The following is a 27,283-nucleotide window of genomic DNA, read 5'->3' on the forward strand; positions in this document are numbered from 1 at the left end:
GAGAAAGTTATTTCCTCGTAAACTATAAATAACGATGGCAAGAAGCGGCTCGAAGGACAAGGTTTCGATGCTACGCCAACGCGAAATTTCACCAACTTTTCCATTAATATTCATGGGATACGCTCGTAAAACGACATCTTCATACATTGTCACGCGTGCAGAGGAAATCTCGATTTTAACGCAGAGAAGAATCGTCGAACACCGATTTCGGTTTACTATCTCGATTTTTTTTCGATTACAATTTCTTTTTTACGGTATCATCATATATATTAATATATAAATTATGTGATTATTATTGTATATGAATTAATATTTAATATTAATATTATTATTATCATATGTAGGAAAGAAAGTTCTTGTTATTTTGATTTTAAATGCTCTATTTTCGATTAAATCGGTATCAAATTGCATCGAGTTTGTATATAATTTCAAAGTGAATTTTTAGTGATAATTTTATTTTAAATTAGTTTCTCTGATTTCTCAGGGCGTTGAAAGCATAATGGACAAAGGAATTCGAATAATTTTCCTATTCCAGGACTTCGGAATTTTATTCAACAAAACTTGTTCCATAACGATCTTTATTTTGATTAATAAAGTTTCGTTTGAGCTGAGATACGTGCATTTGAATTTAATAATTAAAAACCGCAAGAACTTTCTTTCCAACCTGACGTTAAATTAATATTTAATTAGATTTATTTGAACATTGAATCGAAGAAACGCAGGATTGGAGGAAGGTCGAAATTAGAATTAGGGAGGAAGGAAGAAGGATGGAAAAAAAAAAGTAAGAAATTTCGCAAATGAGAAGGAGATTGAAAATCTAGGAACGCGGCTAGGCACTGGCATTGTGCGTAATGCAATACTGTAACGCAATACACTAATGCTTGAATAAGAACTTATTCATTTACATAAGTTGCCCCACGGTATCTCTGCAATCAAGGTTCTCCTTTATTTCTAATTTGCAATGCTATTCGCAATCCCATTTAAACTTAAATAGAAATATTGCCGACAGGGGAGACGATGGTGAACTTCAATTCAAATACAAAGAGGCCTTGTTCACTTGTTACGTTTATAAATCGTGTGCAAATTTCGATGATCGAATTTCGCCAAGAGAAAATCGTGAAATATTTTACACCATAAAATTGAAAATTTTCTTCTCCTTGAACTTTGTTGATGAAATTATTAATTTTAATTTAAAAAAAAAACGATACGATTCTTATTATATCATATAAACAGAAGAAGTAAAGTAAAAAAAAAAAAATTGGCATTTAAATTTAAGAGATGCAACGAGGCAAGAAACGAATCTGACGAATTTTAAGAGCAAGATCGCTCGTATATTACGTATATACGATTATCGTTTCGTTTAACCATCCGATATCTCGTTTCGTAACTTTCTGACACGATTACGCTTCTCTGACGTCCGCTACAGTCTCGCGGGTTTTACGCTTTTGCCTCGGTTTTATGTGTCTTGACCTCTGCCGCAGGAATTCTCATTCGATTTTAATGTTGGCCTCGCGCAACGTTCTATACAGTCAATGTTATACTCGTTTCCAAGAGGTGGGTCGTTGGAAAATACTATTCGAAGGGAATTCCGTGGGATAATTAAACGAAACTCGTTGAACGAGTGAAGTTATTTCTTATTTTTTCTTTCTTTTTTTTATCTTTTGCATCGAGGAAAGATATTATTCAATTTTCAAAAAACTACCGATCGGTCGATAAGACTGACCGAAAAGAATAATTGCGCGAACATTCTTTTGAATTAAGGTGTTTAATTACTTGAAATAACGGGAAATATTTTTCTTGATAAATTTATCATAATCGGGAAAAGGGATTAGTAAAGTCGAAAGAACGGGCGACAGCTTTCCATTCACTGCAAAACACGATAAAGTTTGGAAAGTAAGCATAATTACGTGACTAACGGGAATAACGTTACCCGGTCACGAATTGTGGATTACGAAAGAAAAAAGAAATGAAATTCCCCCGAGTTCTTCGTACGTGTACGTGACATTTGTAATGACATTTGTATCTGCATTTATCCGCGAAACGTTGTACAATCGTTGATCGCGGAAAACAAGAAACAATCGATTTAGAATGTGCGATGTAATCTTGACATCGAGAAAAAAATTTTTATATAATTGCCGCTCTTCTGCATCTCTCATGCCTCTACGCGTCTAGAATGAACATACGTGCATATATGTTACGCGGTGCATCATAAGTGTGCATGTGAAAATAACAATTTTCATCGCTTTGTTTTATAAAATCGTCTTGTCGAATATCTTTTCAATTACGTATCTCGAGCGATAAATTTCCGCCACGAAAGATATAAACTGTGCTAAAAATGGTGTAATAAAAAAAAAATTCCTGCAATTTAGAGTCCATAACCAACGCCAAAGTTTTATTAAGTGTATCATATGTATATATATATATATATATCTCGACTTTTCAACGTGCAACGTTTGGAATATAAAACGTTGAATATATTCGTGGAACATCTCTTTGGAGAGGATCGATTCTAGATTAACCGAAAATAAACGCAAAAGTTGGTATACAAAAATATCGGTGGAGGTTTGTTTATTAGGTTAGAAGAAGTTTAAGATCGCGTTAAATGAAGCGAGACGGAGACAGAGCGAGATATCTTCGTTACGGTGGAGCACCGTGGCGTGGCGCTGCAAGTCTTTTTTCTTCGTCTCGCTTCATCTAACGTGAAATTCAATCGTTTATAACTTAATAATCAAGCCTCGATCGACATTTTCGTACACCAACTTTTCCCTTCCTTTTTTACTTCTGGAAATCGCCAAAGATATCTCGAGCAATGTATTAACATTTTCGTACGATTTGAATCGATATTTGAATCGCGTTGTTACACTCGCAATTTACCGTGCACGTTGAGCGAGAAATCTAACAAAACTACAGAACTTCCTTTATTTGCGATTCAAGTTGGATATATAATAGCTTTATACTTATATTCCTGATTGTTTTCTCATAGTATTACAAGAGTATGTAGTAACTTGAATGGACTTGTTCTTTCGATTGATAAACGTCTATTATACAAAGGTGCGAGACAATAGAAATCGTATCTATGGAAATATACCTATAATAGATCGAGCGGTTAAGTTCTCGATCATTCATTGTTGAACGTATCGAGTTTAATTTCAGGAAGTTCTAGAATATTTTTCGATAAACCTCGATCAATGTATCTCTGTTAGTTATCGTTGGCATTAAAGCAAAAAAAAAAAAAAATCTAAAATCTCCGATATTAATTGTTCTCGATATCCACCAACATACTCGTTTCTTCCTTATTTCCTTACAAAAGAATTATAAAAAGAATTTTACTTTTACTCTTCAATCCCTTTGTATCGTAAGAATCTTGACTTAATCGCTTCTTTTTTTCCTTTTCTTTTTTTTTTTTTGCCATTCCAATTATCCATGCACCCAACCGACGAAACAGGAGCATAACTTTCTAATCCATCGAAATTACGCAAGAAACTGCGTAATTACCAGCAATGCAGGAAGATTCTGTTCAACCACGTGCACGTATCGGAAATATACCGTGTTCATTTCGTTGGGGGGATGTCGCGCGGAAAATTATCGACTCGAATTCGATTCGAATCGAGTTTTTAATATATCCGCATAATAGGCGCAACTATCTCGAACGAAAAAAGCTCGACGATGCCTGAATCATCGTCCGTTTTGCAAACATCGCTGCAAAGTAACAGCGAGTGACTAACAAGTTGAAAGTTTTTCAACTGTTGAATTCTTCTTCTTTCGTTCTTCTTCCACTGATTGAATTCCTCGAGAATATATTCGGAAGAAGATATTTCTCGATCATTCATTCATTTGTATTTCCAAGGCATGGACAAAAGAGCCCACCCGCTATATCTGACCCGGCAGAGACCTCAAAGGAGAGAAACTAATAGAGAAGAAAGGAGAAGATAATTCTTTCGAGGTCTGTGTCCGGTTTATGTTCGCGTGTATGTACATAAGAGCGCAAGACACGAGATTCTTATTGGATTGCGAGTCTTTCAATGCAATTGTTATAATTGAAATTGAAAATTCAGGAAATTGTTAATTTGTACTTACGTCATTAAGATTTATTGATATTTCTTTTTCTTCTAATTTTGATTTCTGGAGTAATTTTTAAAAGCGGTCTTATTATCAAATGTAATTATTTATATATAAAATTTGTGTTATTATCAAGCTTATTATGTAACTTATTATGTATATATAATAATATACGCACAGCTGTGTTATTCATTAAACTTTCCATTTCGATTTATATAATGAACCGTGGTGAACGGTTTTTATTTTGAAATTGGACGATTGCTACTCAACCCAGTCGTATCTGATTTTGTCCTTTCAAATTTTGCAATCTAATAACTTCCTCTGAAAAAAAAATTCCAGACTTTCTCACAATTTCTGTCAAACAACCGATTCCAGAAATCTTAATTCACCACAATGATATTCTATTCACAAATTAATCCTTTTACCGCTTCTTTTTTTTTTTTTTTGCAACAACTCGAGACGATTTCCGATTGATTTCGAGTTTCTTGCAACTAATTTAAAATGACACAAATTAACGTATCAATTTACGTAATCGTAGAAGAGAAATTTATTTATTCACGAAGCGATATTCCAAAGAGATCAAACATCATGCCTCTTAATATCATCACCTTACAAAACTTACAAAAAATCAATATTCCCACCACTTTGCCGTACATTTTGATCTCTTTCAGAATCGACTTTCACGAATAATTCACCAACACCTTATATCCAACATATCCTCATCCCCACTCGAGAGAAGCGTTTCATCCGCTCGTAATTCTTTCAAAAACGCCGCCCCTACCTTTGATTTTACGGCCTTGCCACAATAAAAGAAATAAGTGGACGGCCGTTACAATTACAATTAAGCCTCTAAAAATAGAACGAGACCATCCATACGAGCCTCGTAGAAACGAGATCGAGCCATACGTCAAAAGTGGATCACAATTTCAAAGGAGGCGCGCGCGCGCGCACGGGAAGACCGCCTAGCATGACGACATAACAGGACAAAGAGTTTACGCCTCGCATACGATACCTCCCCGTGAGAGGAGGTTTTATTCGAAAGCCGCGTAACTGAACTCCCGCTTACTTGGTCTAGCGGTCTCTTATCGTCGACTCAACCCGGCGATCTCGTTTCTCTCCGGCCTTTCGTTGTTGTATGTGGTACAAACAGCTTTGAGCAGACAGCTTTTACGTCACTGCTTACAAGGGAACCTTGATTAGCCAGTTTGCGAAAGCGGATCGTCTCGATGCCTCTTCTTTCTCTCTCTCTCTTTCTCTCTTTCTTCCTCTGCCCCCTCCCTTCTCCCTTTTTTTTCGATTGTATATAGCACACGCGCACGCACGCATGCGCGCACGAGAGTAGCATGTATCGAGGGAGTCGTGTTTGTTGTGAACTGGGTCAATCGGATCCACGTTTTTTTCTAACGCGAAGATGTCGAAGATGTCGTCGTGTCGCCGATGATGGCTCGAGTATGTTGTCAAGGATACGTCAACTCCCCTCCACCCCGCTCTTCTTCCATCTCATCGTGTTTCTTATCGTGTTTGTTGTTCGTTACGTTTGTACGTTTGAGCGAGATGTTTTAGCGGAAGGAGAAGAGAGTTCGAGAAGGGAGTCGAGGGGATTTATGGGATCGTTGAATGAAAGGATCATTATTTGGGATTATAATTTCCATTTTTCCTTTTTCCATGTTTTGGCAACATCGTGAAACGGAATTTTTAATGTCTTTATTATTTAGAAAAAATAATCATAAAGCTTGTAGAATTGATATCAGGTTTTTGCTTTTGAAATTATATTAAGGATAATTGTTATTAAAGTACACACAGGGAAAAATCGTTATTAAAACGTTCCTCTTTTCTTTTCCCGTTTTGGCAACATTGTGAAACGGAATTGGACTTTTCTGACACCTGTCTTTATTATTTGAAAAAATAATCATAACGTTTGTAGCATTGATATCACGTTATATTACTGTACCATTATTATTAAGGTATCCGTGAAGCGTCCAACGAAACTGCAACGCTTAGCAACAATCCAAGGACTCTACGATGATAGAAGTGATATCCTCTTCCTTTACGACAGAGCACAAAAACGAATCGAGGAAAAAAGGAAAATTCTCAGTTTGAGAATGAAAAAAAAAAAATCTTCGTCATTTCCATTATTTATTCCCACGTTTCCCTTCCTTTCTTATTACATATGCAAATAAATATCTGATATATTCTTCGTTTTCTGATTACATTTAATTTTAAAAATACACAAGAATAGACAAGAGAAAGATTTATCCCTGTTCACAAGAAATTCCTAAAATTTGATAATAAATAAACGAATGTCACAGAGGTGAGAAATAGTTTATGCCATAGTTTGTACGAGAACACGTTTAAGGAATCCATTGCATTGTCCGCCATGAATCATCGATATGTTTCTCCAAGTTAAAATACAGACTTGCGACTTTGTTCGTCGCATACACACTCGAGATTTGCAATCCATGCAAATATTCCTATTCTTTGTTCAAACGAAACGAATAAAAGATTCCTTCGAAGAAATATGTAATTCGAACAATTAACATCAACTTGCAGAGAGATATCATTGTATGCATAAACACTGAAATCATATTCGAACAATTAACACACACAGATATATCTTTACATATACATCGAAATAATTACATTTTCCTTAATAATAATGATTCAACACAAAAATTTCTTGTCGGCCAAGAAAGAAGCGGCGCCATTCAAGAATTTCTTCCACGCGGTATTTCATTCACGTAACCGTCAAATTAGCGTGTAGCGTGAAAGTAATTAGGATCTATAGCCGAGAAGAAACAAGCTTGCTTTCTCTGGCTACGACCAAATCACGGATTCGAACGAGCAATCTCGGACGACAGCTGCATGCTGTCGTCCCTGTTGGTGGTCAGAGGCCATCCGTGGATTATTTCGAAATTGAATCTTTCGAAATTTAGCTTCCCGTATGTTCCAAATTTTTTTTCTTTCTTGAAACAGGATCCTTTTATAATCGAGTAACTCACAACCCCTTTTTTTTGCGACAGCCAAACAACTGTTAACGCGATTCTCGTGGAACACTTTTGAAAAGGGAGGGGGAAGAGTAGAAAAAAAATTAGAATCGTTTCAATTTCGTTTTCGTAACAATTTAACAAAGTCAAATGATTTCATCGAAACAAGGAATTCAATTCCATTTAAATACGAATGCATGAAAAAATCATTTCTTGACGTTAATTAAAGGCAACTAGCGATGTGGTATGACAAATGGGACGGTAAATATTATCCAATCTAGTTGAATGAAATAAGGTACAATAACTCTTCAATGAACAAGTTACTTAATCGACGAACATCTGCCGGCCTGAAAAATTAACAGCTAGTTTAACCAGTAAAAGCCGTGAGCGATTTTCACTTTTCGATTTTATTCCGGGGAAATTAAAACGCAGGCATTGCGTTCATTTATTATTTAAACTAATAGGAAATCTTCTTTAATAAATTATCGAATTTTATTTTATTTTACTTTTTAATTGTCGAGTCAAGTTTCGAATCAATTGTTCGGGAAATTGGATTTATCTCTTTTAATAATAATTTTAAAATTATAATTTTAAAATTTCATTCGAGTTTCGTTTTTTGAACGAGATTGGTTTCTCCCTCATCCTTGGGAGAGCCACGCTCGTGAGATTTTCTCAGCTTCGTTGGTCGGTCGACAAAAAGAAAAAAAACGTTAAAGAGAGGAGAGAAGCGGGCATCGAGGTATCCTGGTACTGAGACATCGGGTTATACCAGATATTTCCAATTAAAACTTCTGCTTCCGACAAAAACGTGAGAAAATCGAGGCGTTTAACGTATTCCATTAATTATCATATCTATTGGTTAAGTGACGTAATTGAAACGATGTATTAATTACGATGTTTATTTATTAGAATGGAATGAAATTGATATTTGTAAAGTTCATTTTATTTAAGGAAAATTCTTGAGCAAATTGAGTGATTCTCAAGTATTTCTTTTTTAATACAGATTTGTAAAATATCGTGGGGTAATTTTTCTTTTATTAATAATAAAGAAAACGCCACACTTGGGTAATTTTTCGTGCTCACCGTGGAATAATTATTCTGAAAACTTTCATCAGCGAAACGTACTTTCATATCCAATTTTACTTCTTGTAAAATCGTATTTTTCTAGCCTACATCTATCACTCTTGCAAACGATGGCAAGATATTGGACATGTAAAAAGATTGCGTGTACGTCTTATAAATAAAAGATTTCGTACTCCACTTTCTTTTTTTTTAAATAACTCCTCTTTACGAATTAATAATAACAATCTTGATAATTATTGAAATATAATTATCGAGTATTTGAATCTTTAAATTTTAATACTTGTCTTGTGCAATTTAATTTTCTATCAAGGAATTGGCTGGATACGAAACAAGGCAAAAAAAAAAAAAAAGAACTTGCGTTAATCTTCTTATCACTTCTTATCACTATTGACAAATAGCTGTCACTACGTAGGATGTATCTTTCTAGACGTGATTTATTCATATTTTTTGAATATTTTTATCAATTTATTTTTTTAAATTCACTCGTCTATGTTCACTGTAAACAAAATTCCATGCAGATATTGATTAAAAACTGTTTGATTAATTGTTCACAATGTTGTAAATATTTAACTAATAATCGTTTAACCAACGACCGAAACGAGAAAATGTATAAAATTTTCTTTCCAGATGGTGAAGAAAGGAATAATCAAGCTTGATCCCATTGAAATTACAAATTTCGAGCCGATTTCTACATAAATCTCTGGCAACGATCGCGTGTAAATGATCGAAAAAACAAAAACAAAAATAAAAAAAAAATAAAAAGAAAAGAAAAGAAAAAAAATAAAACAGAAAAAGAGAAGAAGATTCGAAAAAAACGTGAAAGTTATAGAAGAGGGTTCGTATGAATAACAGATGAAACTCTCTCGTGTTGGAATAAAAGCAATAAAACTGCACGATAGGATGTTAGAAGCTTCTCTCATAAAATGGATTGGCGAAGGAAAATTGTGCTAACGAGTAACCGTGTTTCGTGCTCCAGATAGTAGGGTATTAAATCCAATCGTGATTTTCGTCTGAGGTGAAGTTCGCATGTGGAAACCAAAGTGTATAATATGCATATGTATAAACAGAAATTTATACAACGATACAATTAACAGAGGGAGACATATTTAACTTAAATACGTACACGTAAATTTCGACGAAAACGAGAGAAATTATTTTATTCTGAAAAGAAGAAGAACAACAACAACGACAAAAAAAAAGAAAGAAAAAAAAAAAAGAAAAGAAAATAGTTTCTAAAGTTGAATTAAGGTCAGAGAATATGTTCATCGACAATAATTGAATTGAAAATATATTTTATGGGTAATTAAATTACGCAACTGCAATTAACTTTATCAAGTTTATATAAGCTATAATTATTTTAACGATAAATAATATTAATATATATTTTAATGTTTCTGAAGGCGATTTTAATTTATATATTGACGTATATTTCGTTTTCCTTTTTTTTTTTTTTTTTCTCTCCCTTCTCTTCGCAAGGATGAAAAGAAATGCACGAGGCGTGATTAGTAGAAGTAGTAATCATTTTTCGCGTTTAAAAGATAGGAGCATTAACAGGGTTGAGTAACGTTGCTCTTGCGATAGAGACGTCCGACCTAAATCTAGTTTTCACGATCGCTGACTGATAGGCCAGAATTAATCACACAGTAGTATGTGGTATAATGTAAAAAATATAATAATTTTATAATAATTCTTGAATAAAAATATGAAATTTGCATTCTTTTTCTTTTTCTATCGATTAGATAAAGATATATCACGATCGAAGAGAGTTCGTTATAATTCGCGATAAGTTACGATTCGCGGTGTTTTGGAATTTTTCCAAGTCATCCTAGTAAGATTCCATTATGGATAAATATTATTCGAAATTAAATTGTTATAAAAATGTCTCCCTGTTCGAATTTCAATTTTAATTCCGGTTTCGTGTTCGCGGTTCACTTTCATCGTCCACCACGACGAGATTTCGTTGCTTGATCCCGATCGAATCAAGGACAAATATTTTTCACGGTATTATACAAAAGCTGCGGTCGCGCAATGATCGAGACTCGACCCGGATCTAGACGCTGCCAGCGAACGAACTGCGGTGGTAAACCAGTCTTCGCGGATATGTACACCGTCTAATTGACGTCCTCTGTCTAGGTTTGTGTTTAAGTTTTTGATTAGATAATTTTCTCGTGTCTCATTGTGAAAAGAGGGAAAAAATATGGAAATTGATATCTTCGAAGATACGTGAAAAGATAGACAGAGCGTTTAAAATACAATTGCGATTCAATTTGTGATATATTTGATTATAGAACATTCGAGCGTGATTTTCATGTTCTTTTGCTTTCGAATTTTATTTTATTTTTATATAACGGATCTGTTCATCGTTTGCATTGTGGATGGAGTGAAGCGACACTAGCGCCACGCGACTGGTAATTACAATATCCAATATATCTTTACGCGTTTGTATATATTTATATTTATTTTATCTATTTATGCATTTTTTTTAAATTACGTTTTTAATAATGTTTCAAAACCTTGAAAAAATTCTGTTTTAATAGTAGGAACTAAAGTTATAAAATATGGAAGTCATAATAAAGTCAAGAGATAAGAAAAAAGTAATGAAAGCAACAGTAACAATTACATTAGCGTTATCAATGACATTAATACCGAAGATTTTTCTATCGGAATTATATATTATTTATACAAAAAAATGTATGTAATCAAGAAGAATCAGAATCAAGAAGATAAGGGTCTATTAATTTATAAAATTAATTCGTATCTGAAAAATTAAATCTCAAGGAAGTTTATAGTTGAAATTTATTTTATTACACACTGGAAAATTTTTCAATCTCTATTCATTTTTTCTAATGATTCTGATAAAAATTTATCATTTGTTGTATTTTTCAATGCTTTTTTCTAAATATAATATTTTTATTTAAGTTCAATTTATCTTACTTTAATTTTATTTTTATTTATCTTTCTCTTGGATTTAAGAAAAATAATCAATTACGACGTATCTTCCGAACGTTGTTCACGATGTTCACATTTTCTTTAGATTATCATCACTTTTTTTTTTTTAGATTCTGAAACAATGCTGACATTTTCTACCATTGAATACATTTCCATAAAGTCTCTTTCATTTCAATAGTTTTCGCGACTTTGGATTACTTTCGAAAGATAAAATGTAATTTGACAATAATAATTACTCTTTAAAATCATAAAAAAAGATATAAAATTAATTATTTAAAATATAATTAATAAATAATCTTTACAAATTTATTTCGATTAAAGATTTAATATTTAGAAGAGAAAACAATTTAACTTAATATATATGTACTTGCAAAATCTCGAAATAAATATTCTGTTAATTATTAACAATTAATTCACTGACCTACCTAATGAACAATCGATCGATATCGATCCCACGAAGAATGTATTCGAGCAAGGATGGTCACCAAAAATGGTCATCACGTACTGAATTATTTAGAATATTTTAACCATTATGGTGATCAATCGAAAATAAATCAACCCTTAAGTCATTTCCTTATATAACTTTTGCCTTTTTAGTTGAATCTCAGCAAAGAATTTTCGGATCATCGTCGTTACTTTTTCGTCATTTCTATATAAAGATTGTTCCTTTGTTCTTCTTCTTTGAGCAAAAAAAAAAAAAAAAGAAAAAAAGAAAAGAAAGAAAAAATTGAAATCCTCAATTATTATTAATTTACTCTCGCTTAATTGAAATAGCAGGAAAGTTGACTAACGAATTTTTTTATACGGAAGTGTATGTATGTTATAGTATGTTAGCCTCTATAATTAAATAGAAATCAAAATAAATATTATATGAAATATTTTCTACGCAAGACTCTTATTAGATTGTTAATCTTCGTGACAGTGATTGCTTAATAATATTAGATATTAGATGGATTATGAAAATGTCAATAGAAAGTAATTATTTAATGATTATTTTAAAATGATAATTCGACATTTTATCAGAAATAATTATCATTTAGATTTCACAGATTATTTCTCTCTCTCTCTTTTTTTTTTATTTAATCGTTTCTAATGTTCTAATGTCCTTTTCTGAGAATAATAATATTTTTAGATATATATATATATATAATTCATCATTTTAATTATTTTAACGATAAGTATATCTATAAATAGTTTTTTTCTTTTATCATTAAGACTTATGAAGCAACAGATCAAAACTTGAAAATGATCTAAGATTTCAACACAATTGTTGATTTTCAATAAATAAACTTCAGTAAAAATAAGAATGCTTGTCAATTTCTATTTTTTCTTAAAAAAATGTTTATCTATTATAAGTTTATCTTACGTTTAAAATTTAAAATCTTTAATTTTTATCTTATTTATCGTTATCTTGTATTTATTTAAAAAAATTTTGAGTTCTGTTCAACAAGTTCAAACGATTTTTAACAAAATATTCATCAATATAAACTATTAGGAAAATGCTGTTTTTCTTTTTTCTTTTCTTTTTTATTACCAATTAAGAATTTGAAAATCACGAAATCGATCATCACACGAACAATATCTATAAAAAGAGAATCCAAATAGAATCTAAATCTAATTCAATATCCTTTTTCCATCAATTATCTTCGAAACTTCGAACCAACCTCTTCGAAATAGCAACCAACCAATAATAAAAACCAAACCAACCTCACAGAGATCTATCAGAATCCAATCTCATCCAACCTACACGTCTATTCACAATTTATTCTCGCGACCTCTCCAAAAAAGGGTCTCTAAAGCCATTAATCTTTTGCATACTAAATATATTCTAGACACGATCGTTTCCTATAGAAGACGTGCGATTTCCTATGACCATCCAAATATGGGAGGTCATCATTCAATTAACTGTTGCAACGATTTTTTCACGTACTATGACACGTTGTAGTTTTAATTAAAAAGTAACAACAAAGTAAGTAAAAGAGACGTCGAAAAGATTTTTCAAAAATGCTAGTGAACAAAATATTTTCACATTATTATAAATGTTTAAATTTAACATCGAGAATTTATATTTGCCAAATTTTTAAACACGATTTTTTCGAAAATTTTGAATCGACCTTTCCAGTAATATTCCACGAATATGTAAAAATAAAGCTCAAGATGTGAAATTTCTATAACTATCTTTAACAACTCTTGCCCAAAATTCAAATTCAAATCGACAATAATATTCCACGAATATATAAAAATAAAATCCAAGATGTGAAATTTCTACAATTATTTTTTACAACTCTGTCCAAAAATTCAAATTTTGTAAAAAATAAAACTTAAGATTTTGTGAAAAATTCAATCGACTCTTCCAATATTTTAATATATAATATTCGAATATATAAAGATAAAACTTAAGAAATTTCTAGAATTATCTTAAACAACTATGGCGAAAAATTGAAATTTCGTTAAAAAGGAGAAATTCTCTCAGGAATACCTTCGCGTATCTGTCGCCTCCTGAGCGGAGGAGGGGCGCCGGTTCTTCGTCTCCTGGCGTAGGTGTGAACCGGTACGATCAGCCTCGGCCTCGGTATGAGAAATCCACCTTTGTTATTTCCAGGCTGGTTGAGCTCGCTCGATTCGCTGTCACTGGTCCCAGTGCTGCTCGATCTCCTCGACTCTGAATCCTCTCTCGCGGAGGATCCAACGCGGCCATCCCCGAGAACACCCTCGAGCTGGGAGATCACCTCGGCGTAAGGTTGCCTGTATTCGTCCTCCCTCGATGGAGGCTTGCTTCTTCCATTGCTGGTCGTCCAGTTCACGCCACACTCTCGCCAACTGGCCTCGTAGAGAAGCTCCATGGCCCTCCCCCGAGTCGCGTCAGGGTCCAACAGCAATTCTGGATCCTCCAACACCGCTCTGCCGGGGTAACTTCTCACTTTCATGGTTTGGATTCACTCGCGACTCTTCCCTTTCCTTTTTTTCAAGAATCTTTTTAAGAACTCGTCTCGTTTCTCGAGCCGAAGAGGGTATAAGAACGGTTCGAGCTTCTTTTTCCTTTCTTTCTTTAGAAACGAAGAATTCCTACGAAAAGTCGAGTCTTCTTTCCTTGGAATCTCTTAAGATCTCGCCTATTTTAGAGACTATCTTGTTAATCTTACGGATGGATTTACTTTTTAAATGAAAGATCCTTGATTGAATCAACAAAAACGAAGTAGAAGAGCGTTTTGTTTTAATGAATTCAATGAAATCAGATGGTAATTCTTTCTTTCTTCGAAGAAGAGTAAAACCTGTTTATTAATTTTCTCTCTCTCTTTCTGTCCCTCTGTCGAGATTTTTATTATTTGTTCCTCTAAATCAGATAAATCAGATACAAGATAGTAAGATACGTCAGACCGTTGCTCCGGGTCGTTGGTTAGAAAGGTTTGGTCCAGTGAGACGACCTTGGGTATGAGTCACTGCGCTGGACATTTTCCAGCATCGACTTGCACTTTTCACTCGAGGATACCAAACTCGTATCCCATCGATCGAACCTTATCTCCTCTCGAATCGCCAATTACCTCTACGAAAACCACTTTTTCGACTTCGATCAATTGCCAATCAAAGGATGGTTCTACTCAATTTCGCTCAAGTCGATAGGTAGAACATTCAAACTTACCACGTTTATTAGTCAAAAGTCATTCGAGATCAAATTGTCTCAGTTGTCACAGCAAAAAATCGGAGACGAATTATCTGGCATTTATCCAGAGAGAAGATCGATGAGCGTCTCCTCCTCGATCCTCCTGCTCTCTTGTTTGACGTTCACGTCACCTCCCCGAGTCAAAAGTTGCGAGCTCTTTAAAACCCGACCGCGCGTCCCAGTCGCATAAATCACACGGGTGAGCCACGTGTCCCAGCCGTGAATCTCAGCCGGTGCACGGTTTTTAAACGAATCGTGGGGTTCACCGTCCTTCCAAGGGCTCCAACGACTCCTCGCCGGTTCATGCTTCACGGCGGAGCGCAAATGACAGCCGACAGTCGGCGGAAAATTGCGAGTTGCGAGATTTTCGAGCGGAATAATTGCAGGCTGGCGCGGAGCGGAACAACGACGCAGTCTATTTTTAGTCCCCGGCTCGATTTCTTCCGATACGAATCGTGTCCATCGATTCCAAACGACCACCTCAGACGACTTCGCCTCCCCTCGCTATTTTCACACCGTGTCTCCTTCCATATCCTTCCATCCGAATCCTTTCCATCATCCGCTTTTTCCTCGATCGAGCTTCCAACCACTCTTCATCCCGAGTACGGAAATTCTTCCATCCTTAATCCTCTCGTCGATGAGTCGTCGGAATAAATAAGTATTATTCGAGACGTGGAAAAAGAGAAGGGGGAAAAATTTGTTTTCGAAAGAGTGCGTTCACGATGCGGCCACCACGAGGAGGAGAGAAACGAGGATGATGGATGATCGTCCCTTACGCAAGAGTAAAAAAGGATAGCAGGATCGTAACGAAAACCGCGTTTTTTTTTTTATCAGTGAGAAAAAATTCACTCGCGCGCGAGAATCGAGAAAATATTCGACCGAGCGCTCGGAGTGTTGGACGAAACGGTGTCCTCGCACAAAGGAGGATCCTGACGCGAACGAGGACACTGGCAGGACCACTCCTTCGAGACTGACGCTCACTGACAGCGTTCACGACTGGTGAAATGTACGCCCGCAAAGAGCGTGCACACGAGAAACTCCCTTCCTCTCCGGCTCTCCATCGCCCCACCACGCGCGCTGCTCGCGAGAGAAAGGACAGTGGTTCTCAATCGAGCGTGCAACCACTCCCACGTATGTACCGGGTGACTCGAGAATGATGCAATAATTTTTGTTAGGAATTTAGGAATTTGAATGAGTATATATATATATATTTCAAAGATTCTTTTTTTATTTCTCTTATCGAAAACAAATTTTCGATTTCGTATTCGTATTCGACACAATACTGGATACAATGTACCGGGTGACTCGAGAATGATGCAATAATTTTTGTTAGGAATTTAGGAATTTGAACGAGTATGTATATATATATTTCAAAGATTCTTTTTTCATTTCTCTTATCGAAAACAAATTTTCGATTTTGTATTCGTATTCGATACAATACTGGATACAAATAACGGGTTATATCTCGTTGTATTTATCTTGCAGAATATTTATCGAATTAGATATTGTAATCTGTGAAACATCTAATGAAATAGATCGACGAATTGTTTTTTTTTTTCTTAAAGATATTCACTTGTGTGAATAATTAATAACAAGGTTATTAGTTTTATCGAGGAACATATAAAAAATTTCTGATGAAAAAGAATTTTGAAAATATCACACTTTGTGAAAAAAATTCTATTTTCTTGGTTCATTGTATATATATTTGAAAATCAGGTTATACAAATCAGTATTAATGATAAGAGGATACAAAGAAGAGAAGTACACCAGATATACCAGATACATTTTATCTGAATTTGTTTACCCTTTGTAAATTACAGTGAAATAATATACCCTAATTGTGAGAATAAGATCAACAGATATACAGAGGATGTTTGTCAGATATAGTGGGAACACATACAAGCAAAAGTAGAGCAATCTTGATTGAAAATGATTTCTCGTTCGATACCTATTTGTATTTTATTTTATTCCTTCCTTCCTTTATTCCTTTCATATCATTATTTTCTATTTGTGGAATCTTTTACGTTTGACTATTTCGATCAGCTTTCTGTAACAACTCCAATATCAAAATTCATTTTTTTTTATTCATCCTACTTTTTATTCTAAAGAGTATCAATTCGAGGTAAAATTAAAATCTTTTTGTTTAAAAATACATGTACATTTTTTGCCAAAACGAAAAAATGTTACAAAAGAAAATGAAAGTATCGTAGATAATTTAATGCAATTATTTTGATACATTTTATGACACGGAACAATCTTATAAATAATATTATATCGAAGCATTAATTGCTATGCTATTCCAGTATGCGAACTTCCGAGAGAAAGACCATTGGTTCTCATTCTTCCTGATTAGAATAGATTAGAATAAATAAGGATTTATTTCGAGGATTTGATGTCTATTCATATATTTGTAATGAATTTGTAATATTTATGTAATAAATATGACATCCAATTTTATTCTGATAATAATTATTATAATAATTATTATAACGAATCATATTATTTTATAATATTATAAAAGGGACGTAAATTTAGCATTGACGTTAAATAATTTATCTTAACATTCTCATTTATATATATATATATATATATATATAATTATGAATTATATTAATATGAATATCATGTATGATTGATTATTTAATATATCAAATTTAATCTATCCTATATATCATAATTACCAAAATATTGATTCAAGAAGAAAATACTTAGAAGTTAAATCAATCGTTTCAAAGAAATCATTCATGTCTTTAATTAAAGATAAGTTATTTCAATCTTCTTTCAGTTAACAAATTATCTTTTATACGTACACGTTGCTGTGTTGTAAAAAATGTTTTTTTCGTTTATTTTTCTTCTTTTTTTGTTTACACTTTTTATATCAATAACAATAAATTTTTTTCTCGTTGAATAAATTATGTCTACATAATAATTTGCGTAATCGCATTTCGACGTTAATTGTTACACGTTTACACAATTGGCTTATAACGTTATAACGTGGCCATTATAACGTAAAAATTCACGTTATTACGTTACACGTTGACCCATTACGTTCGAATTTAATTGTAGTATCGTGCTGGTTGCGCAAAACGTCTGAATGCGTTCAACCGGTACCGGAAGTAAAAGGAAATTCGTCGAGAATGAAACTCTATATGACTGTACATATAAAATATTCGTGTGAAATTTCTTGCCAATAAAGTATATTATAATCATATTGGAAGTTTATATAATATATGTATGAAATATAAAAACAAAAAATTTATTGATATAATATGCATTAATAATATTATATTTTAATTATTGATAATATTAGAAAAGAAAATTATACATTCAATGATGAATGATGTATAATCATAAAGATAGTAAATATAAATATATGTATAAAAAAAATATATATATTAAAAGTATTAAGATATTAAGATGATAAACGTTATATAATATACAATATGTTGATAATAAATATTCGTGGAACATTTTTCGAGGATTGATTCTAGAGGAAAAAAGAAACACGAAAATTGATATACAAAAATTTTGCTTATTTATTAAGTTACATGTAATTGCTTTTGATAAAGAGAGATAGCGTTAGAGTGAGACGGCTTCATCTTTGTTACGTTATCGTGCCACACCGCGGCGCACCGTGTCATTCTATCTCCGTCTCACTTCGTCTAACGTTTAAATCCAACATATATCTTTCCATTTCAAAATATTTAAATATTTTCTCTTCCACTTTTTTTTTTTTATAAAATAAAATATGATAAAATCAATTATTAAATTTTTACCCGTCTTTCTTGTTCACTAACGATTGTTCACTAACTTCGTTTTCCTTCCATGACAAGCAAGAATTAAATTCCAGAAACAAATTTTGAAAATTGGAAAATATCAGATGGACGTTTTGGACCGATTTTGCGAGATATGGAGCGAAATTTATTTAAATACGAGCCGATTCTTATCGTTTCGAAAGAATGCGTCGTATTTTCAGTAACATTTTATTTATAACTACCGCTACGGGAACCGGTTTTTCGGAAGAAAAGGCAAAGCTTGAATCATTCGATTCCTGTAAAGAACGATGAATCATACGGTGCATAGTTTGCCCGCGGATTCAAATTGAACTTATTCGGAATTTCTCTTCGATCAAAATGATTTCAATATTGTTTTTAAATAGTTGTGTTCTGATTATTTTCTTTACCATCGGAGTAAATGGAAAAAGGCGCGAAATTTAAGTTTAATCAATTTCTAAAAAATATGAACTTAATACTACTTCGATTTATCAGATTTATCTAATAAATTCTAAAGAAACATTAAGCACTTTTCACCATTTCGGCACTGAATAATAACTCAAAAAATTAAGTAATTTAATTAAAATGATAAATTTATTCATATTCATATCAATAATTTTTATGAATCGAAAAATGTGACAATCATAAAGGACAACTAAATTAATAAATTACGATTAACAAGAAAAATGGTAAATATTATCGATTTATAGGGATATTAAAAAAAAATAATCCAATGAAATTATATAAAATCAAAGAAATTTCCGAATCACGACGCAAGAGGACGTAACAGTACACTATACGATCTCAACAATGGTTGACCTCGAGTTGTTCGACTTGGTGAATATAAACTGAAATTGTACGATGCGAAGAAGATTAACAGTCGTAACGATTCCGTCATTCATGAAACTCCTTTGTCATGGATGATTTTCCGCCCATGTTCATTAAAGCATGGCCATCTAACTATTTATAACCGGAACGTATGAAAAAGTGTAATCATGAACAACTTTGTCTAAGGAATTCATTATAATCGTTGAATGAAATGAATACAATTTTCATCAGTTTTTTTTTTTTTTACTTTTTTTTTTAATTTATAATACTTCTTCATTGCAACGAGGCTTTTTTTTTTAATTAAAGAAAGAGATACATAAAATATAACACCTTTTTTTCATAAGCATACGAACATTTTAATAATTCTTTTCTAAGATAATTTGAAAGAAAGATAAAATTTTGAAATTAATTTCAATCATTTCTCTTCTAATTTAATTGGATTAATAAGTGAAACTGTCGCAACACCTTACGAAAGAAAATATATAATTTGGACAGATTTGTGACTCACCCTCCATAACATACACAATGGAACCAACATCTCCTTCACGTATGATGGTTGAACCAGCCGAGAAGGTAACAGGATACATGCAATCCACGATCTCTCGGATCTGCGTCAGCTCGAGGTTCTTCATGAAGTCATTGTCCAAAATGGCTGCTTTGATCAGTTCACGAGATCTATGAACAAAAAAAAAAATGATATATTTTCAATAATTATTCATTCCATTCAACAAAACAAAAATCTAAAATAATAATATTATCACAATTCGCACAAGACAATAAGATCAAAATTTGCAATACGAAAAGATCCAAATAATAATTTATTTCTGGACAAATCTATCGTATCTTTAAGTACAATATATTATTATTAACGATCGCAGAGTGGAATACGAATTTAAACATAAACTAAAATAACAATATTATCATAATTCGCACAAAAATCATAAGATCAAAATTTGCAATACGAAAAGATCCAAATAAATAATAATTTATTTCTAAACAATATATCGTATCTTAAGTACGATATATTATTATTAACGAGCAAAGTGGAATACGAATTTAAACGTAAACTAAAATAACAATATTATCATAATTCGCCTAAAAATCATAAGATCAAAATTTATTAAGTACGATGTATTATTATTATTAACGATCGCAGAGTGGAATTTAAAATACTCTGAAAGAAAAAGAAAAAGTACTTCACACGCGCGCACACCTTTGGTTATCAAGCGATCCACAACATCAAGGTCATCTCCATTGATGATCAAATTAATCATCAAAAATAAACTTAAGAAAGTGTAATAAAAGCGTCGTCATTTCTAAATATACGACACAAGAGTTTGAGGTACGGCCACATTACTTATCTTCCCGTATATACTTACTCGGCACACAGCAGTGTAACAGGTGCAGTGTGATAATAGTTCGGTGCTTTTGATGTTTCACTCGGGGAATAAATGCGAGCATTACCATCCTAACGTCAACTTGTAACGTTAAGCATCTTACGTAGCCGCTTAATGCGAAAATTGCTACGAGGATTCCTAGAATTTTGCTCGATTGAGCTGTTATAAAATTTTTTCCTTCGTATCCACGGTTCCAAGAGAATTTATTCTTTTCTTAACTGTGAAATCGTTCGATAAATAACGTGGAAAATTATACGATACTAATCGATCTTAATTCGATTAAAATACGTTGTGATTTATCGCTCGATTTATATATACGATTTTCCGTTCTATTAAAAATTACGTTTCAACGTATGTTTATGTAATATCCTTGGATATATTTATAGATACGTGCCAGATTATATTTTTCGATATTTTTTAACGAGGCAATCTTTCAATTATTATCACTTTTTTTTAATTAATTAATTTTAAGTTCTCAAAAATTTATTGGACGACGAATTTCGGTCAGAATTTTGGGAATTTTTTGGAAAAATTAGAATAAATTAGAATTTTTGTAATTAATTTTGTGACGATAAAAATAAATTTTTGGAAGCGCGAAAGTTAGGAGGAATCGGGCATAGCTCGTCGATGAAAGAGGTTACTTAAGAAACGACACGAAGCGAAGTTAACGAAGCCACGTGTCGCGCATTAAAAATAGTCTGAATGTAACACCCTGTCACGTATTTTTGTTGTAACGCGATTTGTACAGGTGAAACCATGAGTTGAAATTGCGCAACGCCATAACTAAATTTCACTCTTACAATAGTTGTATGCTTGATCATCGAATCGATCTTTCTTGGCCTGGCTTCGAAGCCAGCAGTAACGGATTACTATGTTACATCGTGTTATTGGCAACATTATATTTTTAAAAGAATTGTTATCTGCATCGTTACAAAAATTTTTTAACAAAGCATTAGTATCTTTCTGTAAAATTATTTCTATAAAATTCTGAGATTGATTATAAAAAAAAGGATTTAAAAATATCTCTTATTGTTTTTTTCTTCGAAATTTTTATGCAAATGTAAGGGGGAAAAAAATTGTCTGGATGCATAATAATGCGATCCAAAAAAAGGCAGAAAAAATACTAATCTAAAGAATATCAACGTGTATAAATAAACTATGATGAAAGATACGTAGGAAGATCAGAAGCAACGTGCATAATATTGCGCTGATCTGTCATCGATGCATATAGATGTCGCTAGATAACATTTCTAGTTACTTAAACGTCACCAAAGAACATCGATCAACTGTATTCGAGAGCGGCTAATTTATTTGATCTCTAAAATAGTCGTATCTTCAAACTTCAGCAAAGCTTAACGCGAAACAACATTTCATCATCGAAGTCTAAAAAGAAGTATCTAAATTAAATTTAATAGATTAAAAAAGTTAAAAAATGGAAACTTATTAAAACTTATTAAATCTAGTATACAATTTATTACAGTATATTTGTAAAATTGAGAAAAGATTGAGGAAATTTAGCCTGTTGAAAGTGACATTACGTTGAAATTATGTATATCTGTGGATACAAAATTAGGATGTTGAATTTGATAAGGTATCTGAAGATAATCGAAAGAAATAATTCCCTTCCCTTTTTAAAGTAATTACCAAAAATTCCAAAGGCGTTAATGATTGTTATCGTTAATATTTCGATCTGTTCCCTTATCTATAATCGAATATTATACCGAATCGAATTCTGTAGTACCTTTGAGGCTTCTGAAACTTCACGATTACTCTGGTGTCTTTGGTAAGAGGCTCGGCGGAAATTGCCTGTCTCTTGGCTCTCTGGCCAGATCCAATGCCACTGGAGGCCAAGCTGAAATCGACGATCTGCCGGAACTTGTCGATCTCGTTCTGAAGATATCGAATGGTAATGTCTCGTTCTTCCAAAGCTTTTTCGAGCATCTCGATCACCTCGTCGCGACGTCGTAGCGCCTCCGTCCTCTCGTACAGCAATCGTTTTAGATCTCGTATCGAATCCATGATTGGGAAATATCTTATTTATTTAATTTAATAAAATAACTCGTTCGCCCTTGGAATAATTTAGGAGCGAGGTACATGTGTCGTGCACTGAAATCTTCGTATTCTTAATTATTTTAATTTGATTTTATATATCCTGCGCACTTTTACTTCTACACTGATGGCTTCTATTTTTCATTGGATCACTTTTGATATCCTTTTTTTTTTTTCAAGCTCGTACTGGAAGATGAGTTTTTGAATCGTCTTAATAATTTATATTTCTTCTTCACTCTTCACGGATTATTATTGTTTTAATGCAATTTATAAGATAATTTGTTAGAAAAAATTTTTATTCCAATGACATTTACAGAGATTGGTGATTCTGAGTGGTGTAGATTGTTTGATATTTCACTGTTTAAATTTATTACAATATTTGAATATTTAAAATTTAAAAATTATTCCGTCTGTATTATTCGGGAATTATTTCGATCATATGGAAAGCTACTTTAAAAGAATCGTGGTAGATAAAAACATCATCATCAATTAAAATCTTCGATGTATTAGATATCTCTCAAGATATCTGAGTAACAAATTTAAATTAAAATATCTGCTAAAGATAAAGTTGTATATCTGATTTAAATCGTATTTTGAAAACAATTTGGGACAATTCTATCCATGTTTAACGAGCACGTTATTATTGTTTGCAAGGAAATTAGTATTGCTTCAACTATAAATTTGAAATTTATAGATAAAGATCTAAACGGAAACAAACAGCACACAACTTCCCAAAGATTATTAGTTCTTGTAAGATCGATAGATCTACAAGAATTCGACAATTTTACGATAACGATTTATTTTAAAACTCGCTCATCGACTTTGAATCGAATTAAAGTAAAATTTCTTATATCTGTTTTAATGATATTCAGAATATGTTCGTTAATTTTTCTTATAAACGTAACGATATATATATATATATTTAAATTTATTAGAAATAATAGAAAATCTTTTTTCTTTCTATCAAATATTCCATGCAATAATAAATCGCAATGTAATCAATCGTTTTGATAAAGAAATTAATAAAATATTAATTCTAAATTATTATACATTTTATGTAACTGATAATTTATATTAAAAATATATATATATATATATATATTAAAAATAAAATTGGCCGTTTTGATGGAAGATGATTTTTTTTCTTTTATTATTATTATTATTTTTTTTTTGCATCAATTTGTTCCAGCAAAATACCAGGTATTTCGATTATGTAATAGCAATTTCGAACGTTCTTGAGCTTCTCTGATAGAATCGAAATAGGTATACGTACTTTCGAAAATAACCGTGGAATAATAATGATACACTTCTGACGACTGGTTGCTGTCTTGTCAGCCTTCCTTTTGTATTTTGAAGCAAGAATAGAATAAAGTTCGCTTTCAAAATTATTTAAATTATATTCATTCCTTTAATAATTGGATTTCACTAGCGTTATACGATAAATTTATAATTACTTTTGCCCAAGAAACCTAAGTGTATATATATATATAGATTAATGTGTATAAATATAGATATAGATAACTCTTTTATAACGAAAATACTTGGAAAATTATTTTATTGCTTTCCAATTTTTTTACGAGGTTACTTCACACGATTGATGAAGAATTATTTTTTTAAATATTTTTTTTTTGTAACCGTTGATTAATCACATTGAAATTATTTCGATCGACGAGTGTACGCTTCGAGCAAAATAAATAATATCGATATCAGGAAGCGTTACAGATAATTTTAATTTGTCAAATTTAAAGAATCATTTCGATCTTAAAAATTGCTTCGATCTATTCGAATAAGCGGAATAATTTTATCGGAGAAAAATACTCAAATATCGGTTAAACTTTATTAATTGATTAAACTTTAAGATTTATTTTTAGGTTTTAAAAAAAAATTTCATTCGAATCGAAAAACACCTACGATTTTCACAACCGTCATCCAATATTATTTTTGACGTAATTGTTATCACACTCTTCTCCTTATCTTTCTACAAAAATACCACTATTTTCACACGAAATCTCACGTGTCACATCAATCAACATTTTGATCTTGGAAAACGATCAATAAAATTCGTAAAATTAACGTTTTTTTTTCAAACTTCTTAAATTTATTTTTCTACACAATTCATCTTTTTATTCACAAATTTTTATTCAAACAAACTTCACTCCGTATATAAATATATATTAGAAATTTTGCAAGTTGGATTAATTAACTTCTATCGCGCGATATTTCTCATTTCGATCGATATTTGATCGTCGAAAAATATCGAACATTGGACCGATCGATCGCGATCGATGGAGACGCAGAACCGTCACTTGTAAGAGTCTCCGTCGAACTAACGAGAAAGGCGGTAGATTTGCTCGAAAGAACTCGATGCTCTCTCAACGATGATGACTGTCGATTAGTGTGAGCTCGTACGGGAAAAAGGGATTCGCTTAATTGTATGTTAATACGGGATTGAGATAGTTAATGTCTATTTAATTGCTCCAAGAATCGATATATGATTATTATACATATTTATATATATATAAAATTTCGCAATTGGCAATTAATAAGGGATGAAGAAACGAGGGATGTTGCGAAATTGTTGGAAAAATCGATTTTTTGATCCTTTTAAGATATTTTTATTTATTACTCTATTAAGAAAAATATTTTAGACGTGAGAAGACAAATTAATTCAATTATTATAAGTGTTATAGTTGGCTTGATATGAAACGTAGTTTGATTAGAATTCGCAAAAGGGAAAAACGATTATGAATTTCCTGTTCTTTCTTCTTAATTTTTTATCCCTCAATCTCACTTATCTTTGCAAGATCATTAACCAATTTCAACTTTGTCAGATTGTTAACCAATTTCTGGGACAATTACCCAATTATGATATTATTACCTAATCTCATTTTTAATATCTGGCTATTTTACATTATTCTTCAGTTACGAGTGTTACTAAAAATAGATTCTTTTAATTTGGCGCAAATCTGGATAAGATTCACTCGTAATCACACACGCGTAATTGATAACGACATCTGTTCAAAAAATACAAATTGATTAATTTCGGGTTAAGGTTATTTTCAATTTCTCTCGATTATAACAAATTAATGCAAAATATATCGAATTAGGAGAAGAAAATTGAAGAAGATTATCAACGTAGAGATTTTCCATCATTAATTAATTTCTGATATTTTTTTTAATGCATTTGATGTATTCATTATGCACGACTGTTCAATATTTGGTTAACGTATTAATTATTTAATTAAATAAAAATTCGATTCTATTTTTTATATCGAAAGTAACGATGGATAATTTATTTCACGTGAACGATTTGATTCGTTTGTTAAAAGCAATTTGACGAATGCTCGATGAAGTCGTGATCGGGTTTAATTGCTTAAATTAAGTAGCCTGAGGAGATCGAATCTAGAAAATTCTAAAGAATATGTACAAGACATATCAAAAACCAGGATCAAGATTAAATTTTGTCTCGTTGATACTTTTTTAATATTCGTGAGTTTATCCGAATGAAATTATTTTCCAATTTCAATTCCAATTTTCTCAAACTTGGAATGTAATCAATAACGAATTTGCTGAATTTCAAAATCTTTTGATAAGAAAGATAAGAAAATTTTTAAGCATAATTAATTCCTCTTCGTTATTAGAATGAACTGAGTAAATCGAATTATCAAATGTTAGCTAATTTCCGAACAAAATGAAAATATTAAAAATTCTACAGATATTACTCTTATTAATCCTATAAATAAATAAATAAGTAAAAATAGAGTTATATTATAAAATTGATTCTATTACAAAATTTATGAAATAAATTCGTTCATAAAAAATAATTATCGATAAAATTCGTCTTACGAAATAATTTATCATTATTTGTTCAAGAAAAGTGTAAATCCAGTGAAACGAGAAATGTAACCATTATTAAATCTTCTTTGAAGATATAATCAAAGTACCAAAAATCACCACTCAGATTACCAACCGTAAATTCGATCAGTAAAAATAATCATTAACTCTCTCCCTCCATCACTGAGATATCCCCACTGTCTATTTTAACATCTCTATTTTTAACCGTTTTATTATCAACACACTTAAAACGGAAACCAAATTGTGAATCCTCTCCCTTCTTAATTTTTCATTCTACTTTACGTAAACATTAATCTTCCAATATCAAAAATAATTTGTTTGTATATATACTCAACGTGAAAAATTTCTATGCGAATACTATTCATCATTTTTATCTTTTTTAAATTTACATCTATTCATTTCTATTATCTTGAATCTACATTATTCTAAAACTTTCTCAAAGTTCTCAAAATTATATATATATTTTTTATATTTCTTCTTATTCTAAGAATCAAAAATTTTCTTTTCCTTTGAAAATTCATTATATATATAAATCTCTCGTTTCTTTCTTGTACTTGTTTTTTCGTATAAATGAAAACACATAACGCATCATCAATATTGTCATCATTAAAAAATTAAAAATTTATAGAATAAAAATTCTACATT

General features: G+C 31.8%; 1 protein-coding gene across 12 annotated transcripts in view; it reads right to left on the minus strand.

Annotated features, from left to right (window-relative positions):
- LOC108004011 (cGMP-dependent protein kinase, isozyme 2 forms cD4/T1/T3A/T3B) overlaps window positions 1–27,283 on the minus strand; it is a 72,159-nt gene that overhangs the window by 9,643 nt on the left and 35,233 nt on the right. For 3 of the 12 annotated variants that reach the window (XM_062084106.1, XM_062084111.1, XM_062084112.1), the window contains 2 exons: window positions 22,476–23,020; window positions 19,846–20,012 (listed from right to left, as the gene is read on the minus strand). In XM_062084106.1, coding sequence (XP_061940090.1) covers window positions 19,846–20,012; window positions 22,476–22,753 — 445 coding nt within the window. In that variant the 5' untranslated portion in view covers window positions 22,754–23,020. Of the gene's footprint in view, window positions 1–13,554; window positions 15,968–19,845; window positions 20,013–22,475; window positions 23,193–24,056; window positions 24,253–24,694; window positions 25,107–27,283 lie in introns of those variants that run through there. The other 9 variants (XM_062084108.1, XM_062084113.1, XM_062084107.1 and 6 more) reach the window with 9 other exon arrangements.

The sequence above is a fragment of the Apis cerana genome, linkage group LG13 (assembly GCF_029169275.1).
Source record: "Apis cerana isolate GH-2021 linkage group LG13, AcerK_1.0, whole genome shotgun sequence".
NCBI lineage: Eukaryota > Metazoa > Arthropoda > Insecta > Hymenoptera > Apidae > Apis > Apis cerana.